The sequence below is a fragment of the Helianthus annuus genome, chromosome 7 (genome assembly GCF_002127325.2).
Source record: "Helianthus annuus cultivar XRQ/B chromosome 7, HanXRQr2.0-SUNRISE, whole genome shotgun sequence".
Taxonomy (NCBI): Eukaryota; Viridiplantae; Streptophyta; class Magnoliopsida; order Asterales; family Asteraceae; genus Helianthus; species Helianthus annuus.
Genome location: NC_035439.2, coordinates 22,373,429 through 22,389,869, shown reverse-complemented (window position 1 = coordinate 22,389,869; position 16,441 = coordinate 22,373,429). Strand labels below are relative to the sequence as shown.

Sequence of the window (16,441 nt, the reverse complement as noted above, 5' to 3'; positions counted from 1 at the left end):
TTTCTAGCACTCGATGAAAAAAGTTCATGGGTCCCTCGGTGCATGTTAGTTGTAGTACTTGTATCTTATCTATATCTATACTATATTATAATGCATGAGGGAGGGGTATTTTAAGATACCTAAAAAATAAGAACTTCTTCCCTCTTTATTTATAAAAACACCCCTAAAATGAGGGTAACTTGGTCTTTTAAACACAAATTATATTTTAGTCCCTCCTATTATTACACTTAAATCCCTTTATTTTAACAAAATTATGGCTAATTAGTTACACTTATCCCCTTCCACAACAAACTTATAATTATTTTACGTATTCTTGTCATATCTTATAAACTATAATGTTTTAAAAAATCCGAAGGTGCTGTGATGACCTACTCATTTTTTTCGACATTTCGATAGTTGTCTTGGTCAGTATTGTTGTGTGGATTAAAATGTACAATTAGATGATGCATTAATGTACAAGTGATTAAAACAATGTGTCCTATCACATTTCAAATGCTCAAGACTCTCTAAGTTGTTGTCATTATTATCAATTTAAAAATATTCCAACCCTTTTCACTCCAATTTTTGTTTGATTAAGATTGTTCACCAATTTGTTCCGACGACTCTAAACCTTGCACATACGGGTTTGATATGAGCTTTTTCGTATTCTGTATGTTTGTGTATTTACTTGGTTGTGTGTACACACTTACATAGGTTAGCAATTAGTAAATTGACATCAAACAAGCCCACTTGTTTAATCCAATTTGTTATATTACAAAACTTTATATAATACCATATTCAACAAAATGGAATTTTAGTTTTCATAAAAAAAAATTATAAAAACGTTTTTAGAAGCATTTTCGTTTTCATAAAACCTTTTTTTATAAAATCTTTTTTTAGAAGTTTGGTAAATAAGTTTTCCACCAACAAACTTTTAGGAAAAAACTCCATAATCTAAACATAATACATATTCAAAAACTGAATACTAGATTGTGTTGCATTTTTTTAGGGATTATAAGTTCAAAAATACTCTTATAGATAATATTAGTTAGTTGAAAAAAGCAACATGTTATTTAATTCGTTGGTTTATAGGTTCTATATATAGTATAATTCATTAGTTTTTTTTTCACTTTAAGAAATTTCTTGTTCTTTAGATATAGTATAATTATTAGTTTCTTTCACATCAAGAAATTTCTTGTTCTTTAGAATTCTTGGTTTACAAGTACTTCAATTTTCTGTTGCGTATAACTTTGATTTATTCTTCTATGCTCACACTTAACATTAATCTTATTTATTATTTAGTGGTTTTGGAGCTTCAATATTTACACAGGTATGAATGTTTCTAAAACATGATATATTGTTTGTTTGTTTGTTTTTTTCGTTTTTATATTATGTTTAACTGTGAACGTCGTTTTTTATCCTATATTACATATAACGGTAACATGATAAAAAATATGTAACTAAAATACTTAACATTTTTTTCCAGTCCTCAAACTTCTCCAGCTACTACTATTGATGATGTATCAGTTAAAGAGGAAAACAGAGAAGAAACTCATCATCCAAAGGATGTAAAAATCAAACAGGAAGAGATACAAGAAATTTCGGAGGACGCTGATCTCGATGATGACAAATGGTGGTGTGACAAAAATAGATGACATTCTTGAGATGTTTAAGCCATATGATTACTAAATTAATCTCATCATGATGCAAAGTACTTGATACTTGAGCTTTTAGTTTTCAACTTTTATATTTAAGAGTTATATTTCCTTATTTGTATGCTACTTTATATAATTAAATGGTTTTTAATTTTCAATAAATATAATTTCATATATTAAAATAATTCGACCCCAGCATCTTATGCTCCATTTTTTTCTTGATACGTGAAAAAAAAGACATGGCTCGATTTGAATGTTAAGTTATCTAATTGTGACAAAAACGACACCAGTGACCAAATTAGAACACTTTAAAACTTGGTTACTATTCTGTGAAATTTTCCCTTTTTCTTATTCTTGTGTTACTTTATTGCATCAATGGTTTCTTTACGTACTTGATAATTAAATTCTAAATGTAATAACTAGTAGACATGTATAATACTTATGACATATATCCACCACAATAATGCTAGCATAAATATTATACGAATAAAAAAACTACCAGAAATAAGTGCCGCAATTCAAAGTGTCGCCCCCGCCACATCGCGCATGCACCCTACTAGTTCACTTTCATAAATTTGAGAATTACTAATATTTTACTTCATCCAAGATTTTACTAGGTGTAGAAGTAACTCCATTTACCTTATTTTTACTTGTTATATTCTTTTCTTAAGTTATTAGATGAATATAACCAAATTCTTTTGTGCTCATTCAGTGATTGATTTTACATTGGAATTAAACACCAATCTGGACTAAATATTATTCTTCTACTATAGTATCATTTAGCTAGTCTATTTAAACATTTTCAATATTAAATTAATTTTAAATAGAGAACCACCAAAAATTTATAAATACAAATAAATATTGATTTTATTATCATACATTGTATAACAATCTCTCTTTCACGGTTCTTACATGGGCGTGTGCGAATCCTACGATTTTCTAAATTGGTTTGTATTAAACTTGTGAAGGGGCGTGGTCCCAATGAGCATGCGTGGACGCGCACCCAAGGGACCGTATCAACAAAGAAACGTCGTCCAAGTAGAGTATGAACACGACAAACAAAGCTGGTGGTAAACATGGGCCACCACCAACAATGATAGGGGGTACATAAGACAGCTAAGGAAAAAGGACACCATGTGGCACCAATCATTGGTCCTTAAATCCTGCTGTAGAATCCTCACAAGACAGCTAGTGACAACCCGACAAGAAGTACTGGGAGACGATAAGGTGAAACGAATAAAATCATGGTCATGTTCTGTCAGGGGAGACAAAACGGATATTCTCCAAAACTGACAGCTGGCTATGGCCCAACTGACTCCTACCTCCATCACAACCCTTCGGCGATAAACAGAGGACCTCACTACCAGGTTTAAGGATCGTTCTGCTTGCTCTCTAACTTTACACAAACATTTATTATCCTCAAAACTAGTTCTTATTCTCACGCAGGAGGGTGGTTACAAGGAGAACCCCTAACCTCTCCTCCTTGTAACGAGCTTCACAGTGTTGTGTTGTTTTGCAGGACCAGATTCAAAGCATTCAGCAATTTGACGAGGAAAGAGAGGAGATTAACCTTTGTGAACGAGACCAAACCCTCAAGTTAACCTCTTCGGGTTGACTTGGTGTTTCTTTATTGGCGCCCACCGATTTTTTTCTAAAACTTAATCATCTTCTTTTTGTTCCTTGTCCCTGTTCACCATCATGGCCAACCAGGGACCATCTTACTTTCATGACGGTTCAAGCCCTCAGCATAGCCCGGGTGAGGACAACGTGCATGTAACGCTTCGCTTCTTCAGGACCTTCCTTATTTAGAAAGTATATTCGAAACTCTATTTTAGAAACTATTATTCATACTTCTTTTCCCAACGTTTTAATCCAAGGCTTCAATCATAATAAAAACCCATTATTTTATACTTATACATTACACTTTTATGCTCGAAATACTTAAAAACCGATTGAAATACGCGAAAACGGTCAAACTTAACTCTTTGTGCGACTGGACAACCTCCTCGTCCGAAGAGGCCATCCTCTTCGTGAGAATGACTCATTCGTTCCAATCCCACTCACACCAACCACTCACCCGCCCTTATAAGTATGAACCCATTCTCTCACTTGTCACTTTCCCACACTCCAACTTTCTCTCAAATTCTCTGCACTTGCACACTTCGAAGATAGCATTTCAGCAGCTACAAAGTGAGTTCTAAGCTCACTAACACCATCATTTTTACCTGATTTCTACTATTTTCTTCTACTTTTATACTTTCTTCAAACCTTCACCACTTGGATATCCTCAAGGCTGTTTCACAGACTTGCCTTGGCAGTCTAATGATGAAATCCCCCACAATGAGGTCCAAGATAGAGATTAAAGTTATGTTTTTATTCAAAACTTTTACAAAATACTTTTTCAGTTTTGAAACTTGGTGAAATCTTGAACCTGTTGGTGCATATTTCGTACGTCTGCCATTGTGTGAATAGTTAGATAGAGCGTGTGTTGAATATTGTATAGTATAGAGAAAAGTTGGACAGGTTTTAGAAATGTCAAGGTCAATCCGATCGGATGGTAATCCATACCATCCGATCGAATGGACCCTTATGTGAGTTGTCTATAAATAGAGGGATAGGGTTCCCATTTGGACAAGCTTTTGGTTCCCAGGGGGGACATGTTGTCCAACTGGTCTCGTGGTGCTGTAAACGTTGAATAATCAATAGAGACCAGATTATAAGTGACTGCTCGGTGTCGTATCTATCTTCTACTCCTTTCTTAGTCGTAATAAACGTACCGAACACGTCGTTTCGGGACCGAAGCTCCGTCAAACTCACCGGATCCTGGAGTCAGCAGAACCCACCAAGCTCACAACTAAATTTGTGACTGCGAGTTAGTGTTGAGGTGGTTTCAGCCAAGAAACGAGTCTGTTCAAACAAAACATAACCCACTCGTACAACAGAACCCATTTGCATGACTGAGCAGTGCACTCGCGCGATTGAGCTCCTTCGCGTGAAGGGACTTCCTGTTGATTCCGTTCCTGCAAAATCCTAAGTGTTGAATGTTATCTCAGATTCCCATCTTCAATATGGATGAATCTGTGTTTAATATAAGTGTGAACCGTGGGAGCCTTGGCTTTCCAATCTAGTTCCACCGCCCCACTTGGACTTGCAAATGAACACCCAAACAGTCTCCTAGACTCGGAATAAGTTAACCCCGCCTCGCCTCCAACACTTGCCATGTTGGGAATGACATGCCTGGGTTGTCCTTATTCGGTTGTTTGGTATATGTGTGTTTGTTTATTTTCTGTTATAATCATTATTTGTGACCAACCGGGTTTATTAACTACGTTAATAAACTTTGAGCTTTGGTGAATCGTGCCTCGAGGTGTTATACCTCCATACATGACTTCTATGAACTCTTTGACATACTGGACTGTTACCATATAATATAATATAATATAATATAATATAATATAATATAATATAATATAATATAATATAATATAATATAATATAATATAATATAATATAATATAATATAATATAATATAATATAATATAATATAGGATAGGAGTTGGCCAGAAAGTCCAAATTTCCTAAAAAGTGTAAAAAGTCATAAAACACCGTAATGTCAACCATAAAACACACTAAAAACCCACAAATAATATGATGAAGATTACTAAAACATCATGTATGTGGGTTTTGTGTTGTGTTTTAGATGTTAAGGCTCTGATTGTGGAATGACAAATATTATTGTGTTTTATGTTGTTTAGCATTGTGTGTTTTATATTCATAGTTCTATGATGGTGTGTTTGAAGTTTTTATGGACTATTAGAGTTTGATATGGTGTTTTAGTAATATTCATTCTATTATTTGTGAGTTTTAGGTGTGTTTTATGTCTGAAATTATTGTGTTTTATGACCTTTTACACTTTTTAGGAAAAACACACTTTCCGTAGGATCCCCACTCAATATAATATAATATAATATAATATCTAAAACCTAAACGAAATCAGAACGTTAACCGATTAATGGTTAAAGTGTGTCGAACAGAACCCTTTGCACGAACAGGCCTTTCGCACGACTGGGATTTTCCCACTCGCATGAACAGAGTTGCGAGCTTCGGTTATCATTTATCTTAGTTCTAAGTTCCTCATCTGCTGATTCTAATGGGCAAATCAAGACCCATGAAATCACAGAAACTTAGTGTCACAATGAGTGCTTAGACGAGATATACTTTTGTGTTTATATATATATATATATATATATATATATATATATATATATATATACTTTTGTACTTTAATTGAAATTTGAATCCTCTGTGCAACTTCGACTAACTCACGCCTTCGTTTCCTCATTCTCAACCACTCGTCAATTCGTGGATAATCGGAAAGCTTTGCAAAGATTGTGAGTATACATTGCCCTTTTACTTTTTACACTTTTGGGTGCAATATGTTTATGCTATTAATATTAAACACACGCAATCACATATACTTTATTCTTAAATCATAAACAAACAATCCAATATACATGCTTAATACGTTATGCTTGAATTCGGGTTTACTGGAACATTCTTATGTGGTATACATGTCATTAACTTCGTTCTCTTGCTCTCTAACTTCACACACACACATTTATTCCTCAGAACAAGTTCTTATTCTAACTTCGGAGAGGTATTACAATGAGAACCCCCGACATCTCCTCCTTGTAACGAGCTTCACGGTGTTATGTTGTTTTGCAGGACCAGATTCAAAGCATTCAGCAGTTTGGCAATGAAAGAAAGAAGATTAACCTTTATAAACGAGACCAAACCCTTAAGTTAACCTCTTCGGGTTGGTTTGGTGTTTCTTCAACGTGTGACGCTAAACACAAACTAATTCTTTCTTAAGCCATAGTATTATGTATATTTTAAGTTTACTTTTTAATGTTATTAATATTATTGTTTCGGTGTTTTGGCTCAAAATCTAGCCCAAAGGATTTACTTTTAAAAGGGATCTAACGATGTAGTGATAACTTGTACACAATGCACTAAAAGCCGTACATTCAATATTTGATAAGTTTTTTTTTTATAGTTTGGGAGCGAATTTTGATGATTGGAACCACCAGCTTAACGCTTCTTTCGGCGGCATGCGCTTTGGAATATTCTGAGCCTAGAGCTGCGCTGAGCCGCTCATATTTTGAGCCATATAGCTTGTTATTTATCAAAGTAATAACAAAGAATTTGGTCAATTGGTCCATGAACACATCCTCTATTTCAGAATCACTACGATCGAAGCGAACCATAAACACCGCCTCGTTGGCTTCGTCATAAGGGTGGGATGGGCGGCAGTCAAGGAGTGGTAGTCGGAGAAGATACAGGGTGGATTTGGGGCGCCAGTCGAAGAAGACAAGAATAACTAGTCGTGAGAGAATAGTTGACTTGGGTTTTCGTGATCTTTTAATGCCAAGTGTATTTTAGTCAATTCATATAAATTTAACGGAATAACTAACATCACTTGGCGGCGGAAAAAATTAACTGTGTCACGTCCAGGATGACCAAAAACGTAATTTCTCAAAACTAAAAATCAAAAAGTAATAATTTAAACTTTATTATCACATTTGTTTAAAACTGTTATATCTTTTTTTTTATAATTTATTACTTTTTTTTACCTGACTAATCAGAAATAACCTACACCAAGAAATTATTAGTTTGAATCAAGCCAAGCCGGTCTTGATAAGCTGGCTTCTTTCCTCAATAAATAAATCAAACTAAAGCCTTGTGAGTAAAGTAATAAAATTCGATATCTTGTGTTGGTATATTTTTAGTTAGGTTACTTTTACTTTTGTAGAACCAGAAAAAGAACAAAGTATTTTATCACATACATGCATATATATATATGAACTAATGCTTATTCACAAGTGAGAAACCAAGATCTTTCCTAGTTTGAGTTGTGCAATGGACATTAGAACTTGGCATAAATCTAGAAGCTGCAGTGTCCAACTGGGGAGGAATTACTCTCATAAAGAATCTAAGTTTCAATCCGAACCGAAATGGAAAAGTTTTTGGAGAAAGATCGTGAAGAAGAACGACAAAAGGAAGATGGCGTGTTTTGTCTACTCGTATGATCGGGAGGACTATATGCAAAATTTTGACGAAGGGTTCGAGAGGGGAAATGCTGATGTTTTATGTAGGTCTTTTTCGGCTCGGTTTGCTAATCCATCAAGGAAAGATGTGATGGTGTAATGGTATGTATGTTGAAGTTAGATCAAAGACACTTTAATGTTGGAAATGTTTAGGGTTTGTGTACTATCCATGTTATGTCATGTAAATTGCAACTTAAGTATGTTTGAATTACTTGCATTAGTTATTGTAGTTAAGAAATGAGAATATTGTGGTTGAAAACAGTGAATTTTATATGTTTGTTCTTGTATTATTCAGAAGAAAAAAAAAAGACCTCACAATCAGTGGCGGATTCAGAATTTTTTTCTTCCTTTCAATAGATTATCACTAATTTTTTTAAATCATACAAGGTTTTCATTAATTCTCACTATTTTTTCCAAACTGACTGGGTTTCTGAAACTCACAAAATGTGGCTAAATCCGCCATTGCTCCCAATGATGTAGCATGTTCGTCTCATATATTCAACTCAACACGAGATAACTGAAATGAAAGAGAGATGGCGATTTTGGTCTTAAGCAAAGGTTCTAATACATGAACTTAAGTTTCAAAATAAAAGAAGATTAAGAAGCAAGTCAAACATAAAATTATCTTAAACAAGTAAAAAACTGTAGCAAGCATTTCAAGCCATTATCTTGGCAGATCTGACAAACAAGCTGTCAACAACCTTGCCCATGTTTTGAATGGTCTCAAGAGTTGCAGGAAAGATTGCATCGGTCTTCGGATCTTCAAATATGATGAGGCACCCAACACCCTGGTCCAGTGTTCCCGCAAACTTTTTGTCCAATATCATCTGTGACAGTTTCTTCTCCACATGTTCCACTGGAAGCTCAATCAAACTCGCTATGTGGCCTATCTCCACCCTCGAAAACGGTTCAATCAACCTGCACAGCACATCACACATTCACACCATTTATTTACCTTAAACAAATTCACAATCCAACCCCAACCCATATTGACCTGTTACCCATTTACTTATAAATTGGTTGATTCGTGTTATTCTTAATTAATTCCAGCGCCGCCTCTGAGTAGAAAAAGTAACTCTACAGAAAATGAGTCAAAAGTAACCTAAAGTGTAAGACTAGATTACTATTGAAATACTAGAGGTTTGAAATCATCATTGACACTAGTTATTTATAAAATTAAAAAGAGTAAACTTCAGTTTTGCTCCCTGTGGTTTGGTCACTTTAACAGTTTTGCCCCAAATCTTTAAAAATAGCCATTTTCCTCCAATAGTTTGCTAGGGTTTTTCCATTTTGCTCCCCGCCTCTAACTCCATCCAAATTGTCTGGTTTTCCACCATAACAAACTATTGGAGGAAAATGGCTATTTTTAAAGGTTTGGGGCAAAACCGTTAAAGTGACCAAACCACAGGGAGCAAAACAGAAGTTTACTCAATTAAAAATAAAAAGGTAAAATGCCATTTTCGTCCTTGGTGTTTGGCAACTTTCGTCCAACTGTTTGTTTTTCCGCATCTGGATCCAAAAGATTGAAAAATCTTGTCTTTTTCATTTGACTCGTCAACTCCATCCATTTCTTAACGTTAAGTCAAGCGTATTTTTGTCTTTTTAGACACTTTTATGATGATTAAAGGGTTTAGGTGGGGAGAAAGTCAACAGGGTTGGATCTTTATTTCTTATAGCGTTTTAATTTTAATAAAACAATGTCTAAAAAGAAGAAAATGCCCCTCATTTAACAAAGAAAAATGGATGGAGTTAACAAGTCGGATGAAAAAGACAAGATTTTAAATCTTTTGGATCCAAATGCGGAATAAAAGAACCTTTGGACAAAAGTCGCAAAAGTGACCAAACCTCAGGAACGAAAACGGCATTTTACTCTAAAAAATAAAAAGTCAACTGTTCTAGGTCACAACCCAACCCAAACCAAACCAAATATTAACTGTTACCCAGCCTGGCCAACCCGTCCGTTTTAATTGCTAGCAATGATGAGATTTAAAATCATAGTCATTACCTGCACAAGTTTTGCTCCAATAGTGTGTCGTAGAGGGAAGAAAGATGCCTATGAACAATAGGGTCTTCATCCAACTGGGCTTTAAAATCTTGAAGAGCGGTTTCAAACAGCTTCAACGATCTCTTAGCATAAGCATCAGCAACAGCTTTCATTGCATCGAGTTCCGGACCTAAAAACTTCAAAGCTTTTGAAGATATAATCCCTGCCACGTCATCAGCCTGGTTCACCATGATCTTGCATAGCAACATGTACTTAAGACTATAAACCGCCCTCGGGTCATCAAGCGCGTTAAATGCCTCAAAAGCTTCAAAGAAGTAACTGTAAGCAGTTTTGTAATCCTTTTCTTCAGCATGAAGAATTCCGCTCTGTAAATCAATGGTGCCTTGCTGAGCTGGAGGAACGTAGATTGCATTCGCAGCTGTTCTAGCAGCGGTTAACGCAGCTTTTGCTTTTGGGAGATTCCTTAAAGAAAAGTGTAGTTTGCTTTCCAGTAAATCAATATCGACAAGAAGTAACTTGTCGTCCAATCTTCTGACCTCTTTGACCAAACCCGAAAGGAGAGTCAACGCTTCTGAATACTCCTTGCTATCCATCAATAACGCAGCAAGTCGGGCCTCAACCCGTTGCCGTAAAAAGGTGCGCTTTTCAGCCCGGGTCCATTCTACCATTTCCTTGCATAATGATATTTGAAGATCGGTGGAGTTTGGTATTTTGGCAACGGAATCTATGATTCCCCTAACGATTTTTGCGGTTTTAGCTTTGGGGATTAGTGCGAAAAATGGTCTTAATGTGGTTAAAAGACCACGTAGATCCTCTCCTCGGTTTTCGTCCCTGAGGAGTTCTGAAATTTTTGCGATTGCTTGTTCTTTGACCCGAAGGGCTTCGGAAGATGATGCGGGGTTATCGAGTACCTGGTAGAGTATGTTGATAGCCTCAGATGGGGTTTTGGCTTCTGAAGCTAGGTCAAGTGATTCTGATGTGGCAGGAAGATGTGATGACGACATGTTTATGCTGAAAACTGCATCAAATAATAAACAATGGAATCAGATAAACAACTATTATAAATAGGCTATACAAAAAAGCGTTTTGACGTCCTTCTACTGTTCCAAGTTGTATTAATCATATATCCAGCCGTTTTTCAGTGTTCAAAAACTTCTAAATATTTAAGAATTTAACTGATAAAATAACCCTTGTATTATAAATTGTAATACAACTGGAATATGAAAGGTGATTTTCAAAAACCTAAATAATCAGATAAGCAGAAGCAGAATTTCTTCACAAAAACATCAATAATTGATTGTGAAATTCAGTCGCAAGTCGCAACAATGTGATACGTGTTTCCAATACATATAACAAAACACCCCCAAAATTTATCTAGGCCATCTGGCAGTAACTGAACTACCCAATCACAAACAAAAAGAAACAAATAAATTTTGGTCTTATGATAACTTATATGTAACAAGACAGCATATCAATTCAGGTATTTACGATGGAGAAAAAACATTATAGGGTCTATGAACTTTAAGATAATGACCCTCATAATGAGCTAGCAGCACAATTTAAGATACGGCCAAAAATCATAATAACTCAAGCATCCAGTTCTAGTTCCATAACAATCATAACGAGAAAAGAAAAAAAAATAAAACAGATTAAGAGGAAAGTTATAACAAAACTCTAAAGATCAATATAATAACAAATACAATCACAGCAATTCAGTTAAAAAAAAAAAAAAAAAAAAAAAAAAAAAAAAAAAACCCAACTTGAAATAAAGTTGTTTAATATACAAAATTAGCCCATATAAAATGCAGTTATTACATATCCTAGTTTTAAATGCAATATTTAGCAATCCTATTATTACATGAGTAAAACGCCCCGCTTGCGGTATGTGCATATAATGTGTATATGTGTAGGCGCTCGGGGGGCAAAAGTGAAAGTGCACTAATTTTAACGTTATTTTACTAATTTCGTGAAAATAACGTTAAAAGAGGGGGATGGTTAATCATGCATCATGTGGTAGCGTTGATAGCCGAAAGACAAGGGGGTACATGCACTAATCGGCCTTGGTATCAATTGCTGAGTGTTACGTGCCTTATGTCCAAAGCTTGATGCAAAAGCAGCAAAACTACTATTGAGCCAAGGGTCTCACTAGAAGCAGCCTCTCTATTCCTACATGGTAGAGGTAAGGCTGTCTACATCTTACCCTCCTCAGACCCTACCTTAGCCTTGGTTTTAAAAAGAGCGCCCTAGGCGCGCCTCGGCGCAAGGCGCAACAAGGCGCAGGGCCTGGGGCTTTTTTGCTTCTCGCCTTGTGTAATTACAGGAAGCGACCAAAAGGCGCATTTTTTGATGTTTTTTGTGGGCTTTTTGGCCTGAGGCGCGCGCCTCATGTAACTTAGGCGTTTTACTGCATAAAAATGTTGTACCTTGGGTTTTTTGACTTGTACATGTAATTAAAATGGTATAAAAGCCTTACTTATAGCTATATTTTGGTTAAAGGCATGGTTTTAAAAAACGGCTGAGGCGTGCGCCTCGAGGCGAAACGGCCAAAAAACGAGTCTGAGGCGCGCCTCATGGGGTTTTTACTGCATATGCGCCTCAGAGGGGCTGAGGCGCTAAGAAAGGCTGCGCCTCAGGTGCGCCTCATGGGATTTTCATAGTTGTTTTTGATGTTTTTGACTTTTTGTGTCAATTTCAAGCATTACATGTCTTTTTTATGTATGCTTTTGATGATTTTGATGAATTTGATGATGAAATTAGTTAGTATTATTATTTTTATAATATATATAATTTTTATATTTGTTTATTAATACCGCCTCGGCCTTACGCCTCGTTTCGCCTCGAGGCTTACGCCTCGTGAGGCGAAGGGAAAACGCCTCGAAACTCGTTTCCGTTCTTTTAAACCTTGGTTAAAGGAAGCTAAAAACCTATGGGATATACAAAAAAAATTATATAAACATCTTGCGCCTCGGGTACGAAAAGCCCACCGCTTTTGCGCTTTGCGCTTCGCGCCTCAATTTTAGACCTCGTCGCTTTTGTGCGCCTCTCGCTTTTAAAACCAAGACCTTAGCTTTGCTATTGGTGGGATTTACTGAGTACGGTGATGACGATGATTGTTATATGAGTAAACATAACTTCGTCTTTAAGTAGTAGTGTAATGTAATCACCAAAATTAACACGTGATATCAATGAAATAGCAGTAGCTCAACTTTCATATTGTTAAATAATCCCAAATCACCCCAATGCCATACATGTAATTTTAGTCAACACCCATAGCAGATGTAAATCTTAGTTAACTTCCAAAAGCTCTAACAAACTCGCCCAAGCGCACCCTTACCATCTCAACCGGGGTAGCCTTTCCGGACCCATAGAGTGAGTCCTAAAGTTTAATCTATTATATATGCCATAAAATTGTTCAACAAACACACCAATTCTCACCAAAATTCAAGTTTTCATGATAACCAAAAGTAAGGTTTCATTTATTTAAATCAGATCAAGATCAAGGAAACAAGACATTATGAAACCCTAAAGTCAGTGCCGCATCTAAACAGAAACAAATTACAGAAAACATATAAATTTAGCTACGATAAACTGCAACTATATAAACATAGGGACGAATTAGCTAAGAATAAAAGCCCTAAGTCGTAATTGAAGTTAACTATGTGATATTAACAAATCGAGTAAGCAGTAGGTTAAGCTAGAAATAAAAAGTTATTAGATTGAATCGAAAGATAGAAGAGCAAATTGGAAATATACCGGAGTTGATATGTAAGTATCGGCGACGGAGATCGGAGGAGAAACGGAGGCCGGGAAGCTACGATGGCGTGTGTGAAGGAACAATAAAGAGATTGGGAAACAAGTCTTGGGAGAAAAGAAAACACAAAAGGCCCTTGTTTTATTTCTTTTTTATACTTTGACCACTAAACTATTTCTATATTTCAATAGGTTTTCTTTTACCATTTGGAATTTTAGTTGGTTTTTTTTTACCATTTGGAATTTTGGTTGGTTCTTTTTTTTTTAACTTGTTGCTAGTGTAATCAGGGTTACCAACTACGAATTTGCGGTTTTCAATCTTGAGAACTGAGATAGTGTGGTGGGTTTTGAAAAGAAAAAAAACGGGTTTGTTCAAACTGACTTTAGGTAAAAAGCATAGGTGCCAATCCAAATTTTAGATTACTGGTGGTTCATAATTTGACTTTATATCATATTGTGAATGATGTATGGTGACGGCGAATAGTATTATACAATGCAATTCAACAGATTTATCATGCAACTGTAGAAAAAAAGGACGTTAAATACATACTCTATGGTGAATTCTAATTGATTTTTAACTTGCCACACTCCCGCTCCACCTCAAGATCCCAAGACTCTTCTTAGTCTTTATCCACCTTCTTTCGCATCTATGATTTTTGCCTAAAGTTGGACTGGTTCATTTCTAGGCCCATAACACCACACTATGACGGTTTTCAAAAGTCAAGACCACAAAGTCGGTTTGGTATCGCCGATTACACTAGAAACAAGGTTAAAAAACCTACTAGATGTCCAGTGACATTCACACTCACACAAAAGTAACTCCATGTGCCCATAATGACCACTATTATATGTATTAAATAAATATATTATTGTCTCTCTAGAATGCTCTTTTTCTGTACACTTTTTCCGGTGGGTGCCGGTGCGTGAACGTATATGCTTCTTGAATGGTCTTATTTTATAAGGACAAACAAGCTAGAGAGAGAAATAGATTGACATGTTTGTTTCGTTGTTGCTACCGACGCCTTTTTTTGTTTGGTTTTTTGGTTGACATTTGTATCTCACTCTCCACCTTTTAGTTTTTTTTTTTTTTTTTTTTTTTTTTGAGACATCTGTGGTTTTGGGGGGTTTTGTTGTTTGTTTCATGCTTTGTGTTTGACGGTGTTGAATTGCCGATTCCAGTGACAGCGTCTGTGACAACTCACTCAAAACCAGGTATCCGTACGACCTAATTAACTATTAATTATTGCTTAATTACTGTGCTTTACTGAGTTTGCTGATAAACTACTACTTGATTTCTGATAACTGTACATGTCTGCATCATACTTTGATTTCCGTCACTACACTACTTAATTACCGAACTTTAGTGACAAACATGATGCACAAAAGCACAGTAGCATTTGAACGGATAACCTATTGAACATGCTGATATAGCCAGCATCAGGCAAACACTGCCTCTAAAGGCCTGTATGAGCCAGAATTATTTTACTACACCCATAGTGTGTGTAGGTATACAAGGGTTGTATGATTACGTCTCTAGGGATAAGATATAGAGATTTGGATGTGCCTAAAACATACTTTAAGCACGGAACATAGCACTTTTATCAACATACTAGCTTCTAGCTAATTAATAAAGTGCCAAAACATGAAAAATTATTCCTGACACTTTGCAGAATAAATTGTGTCGCTAAAAATATTATTTACGACGCTTAAAGGATTACTTAAGCACTTTAACGGATTACTATCCAACTGAACAACCGGACAATACCCGGAGCATAAAAATATTGCCATAAATGTTATTGGTATTTTTCTGAGCCAGTTAGGGTCCCTGATTACCCTAACACCCGCTTTATAACGCATTAAACAACTAACGGGGTTAATCCCTAAAGTAACCGACTTTAACCAAACTAAACTATAACTGTACGATCGAGATCCAACCGGGCGACCCCACCCCCCTTAGGGCCGGTTTGGTTCCATTGGAACTAGACAAGTACACCTTTTATTATTTTATTGAGTTTTGTGGATATCTAGACGACTCGAGAACCGTTGGACGAAGGACTTGATTTTCTCTATAAATAGAACACACTCTCACACACACAAGACACACACACCAACACAACTCTCTCTCTCTTGTTCCCTCTCCCTCTCGGCCGAGAACACTCACATCCATCCATCCATTTTTCGGTTCGTGTCTCTCCATTCCAAGCATACACTAGTGTCGGGGATCACCTACAACGGAGCTTGGAGCAAACGGAAGTGGAAGGACCTCGCTACGTTGCTTTTATCCACGCCATTTTCGACTAGATTCTTCCCTAGCCCCGAGCTAGAGGTATATTGTTTAAAACTCGTTTTTAATCGTATCTAAAGTGGTTAAAAGGATTTTTAACGGTTAAAAGTCGGTAACCCACCTTTTGAATCTAAAAAGTCTACTAAAACATGAAAATCGTTGGATAAAAGGTCATGTCTTGTGTAAAAGTCGTAGTACTTGAATATGTTGATTATTGAGGCCCGATCTACGTTGTGGTGGCTCTTATCATCGTTTAACCCGACTTTGTTAAGATCCCGAATCTTGACATACACTTGTTTCTTTTGTACAAGGGTTAAAAGGTGAAACTCCACCACACGGGAAACATGAACTTGTGTAAAAGTGTTTTGACGCGTGAAATAGTATTTAAAACGAGCCGATCTACGTATGTACAAGTGGTATATTCGTAGAACCGGGTGTTGAGAAAATCATGTTTTATAAAAGTGGATAACATGTTAATAAAAGATGTTTTCTATAAACTACAAGTGTAAAAACACTTGTGAAACGAAAGATCCGACAAAATAACCATTTTTATAAAAGTTGTCGGGAAGTTGTAAAGGAGGATTTGTGATAAAAACTGGGTTTTTACGAGACTAAATCATTTTACACATAGATCCATTGATTATAACGAGATCTACACCA

The 16,441-nt window shown here is 35.9% G+C and overlaps 1 protein-coding gene across 1 annotated transcript; it reads right to left on the bottom strand.

Moving 5' to 3' along the window:
• Positions 1-8,256: 8,256 nt before the first annotated feature.
• LOC110868074 (26S proteasome non-ATPase regulatory subunit 11 homolog) lies at positions 8,257-13,655 on the bottom strand. The gene is made up of 3 exons (XM_022117160.2): positions 13,501-13,655; positions 9,748-10,765; positions 8,257-8,660 (listed from the first exon to the last, which is right to left on the bottom strand). Exons 2-3 carry the CDS (start codon positions 10,749-10,751, stop codon positions 8,399-8,401), a joined length of 1,266 nt encoding a protein of 421 aa, XP_021972852.1. The 5' UTR covers positions 10,752-10,765; positions 13,501-13,655; the 3' UTR covers positions 8,257-8,398.
• Between the last annotated feature and the right edge of the window lie 2,786 nt (positions 13,656-16,441).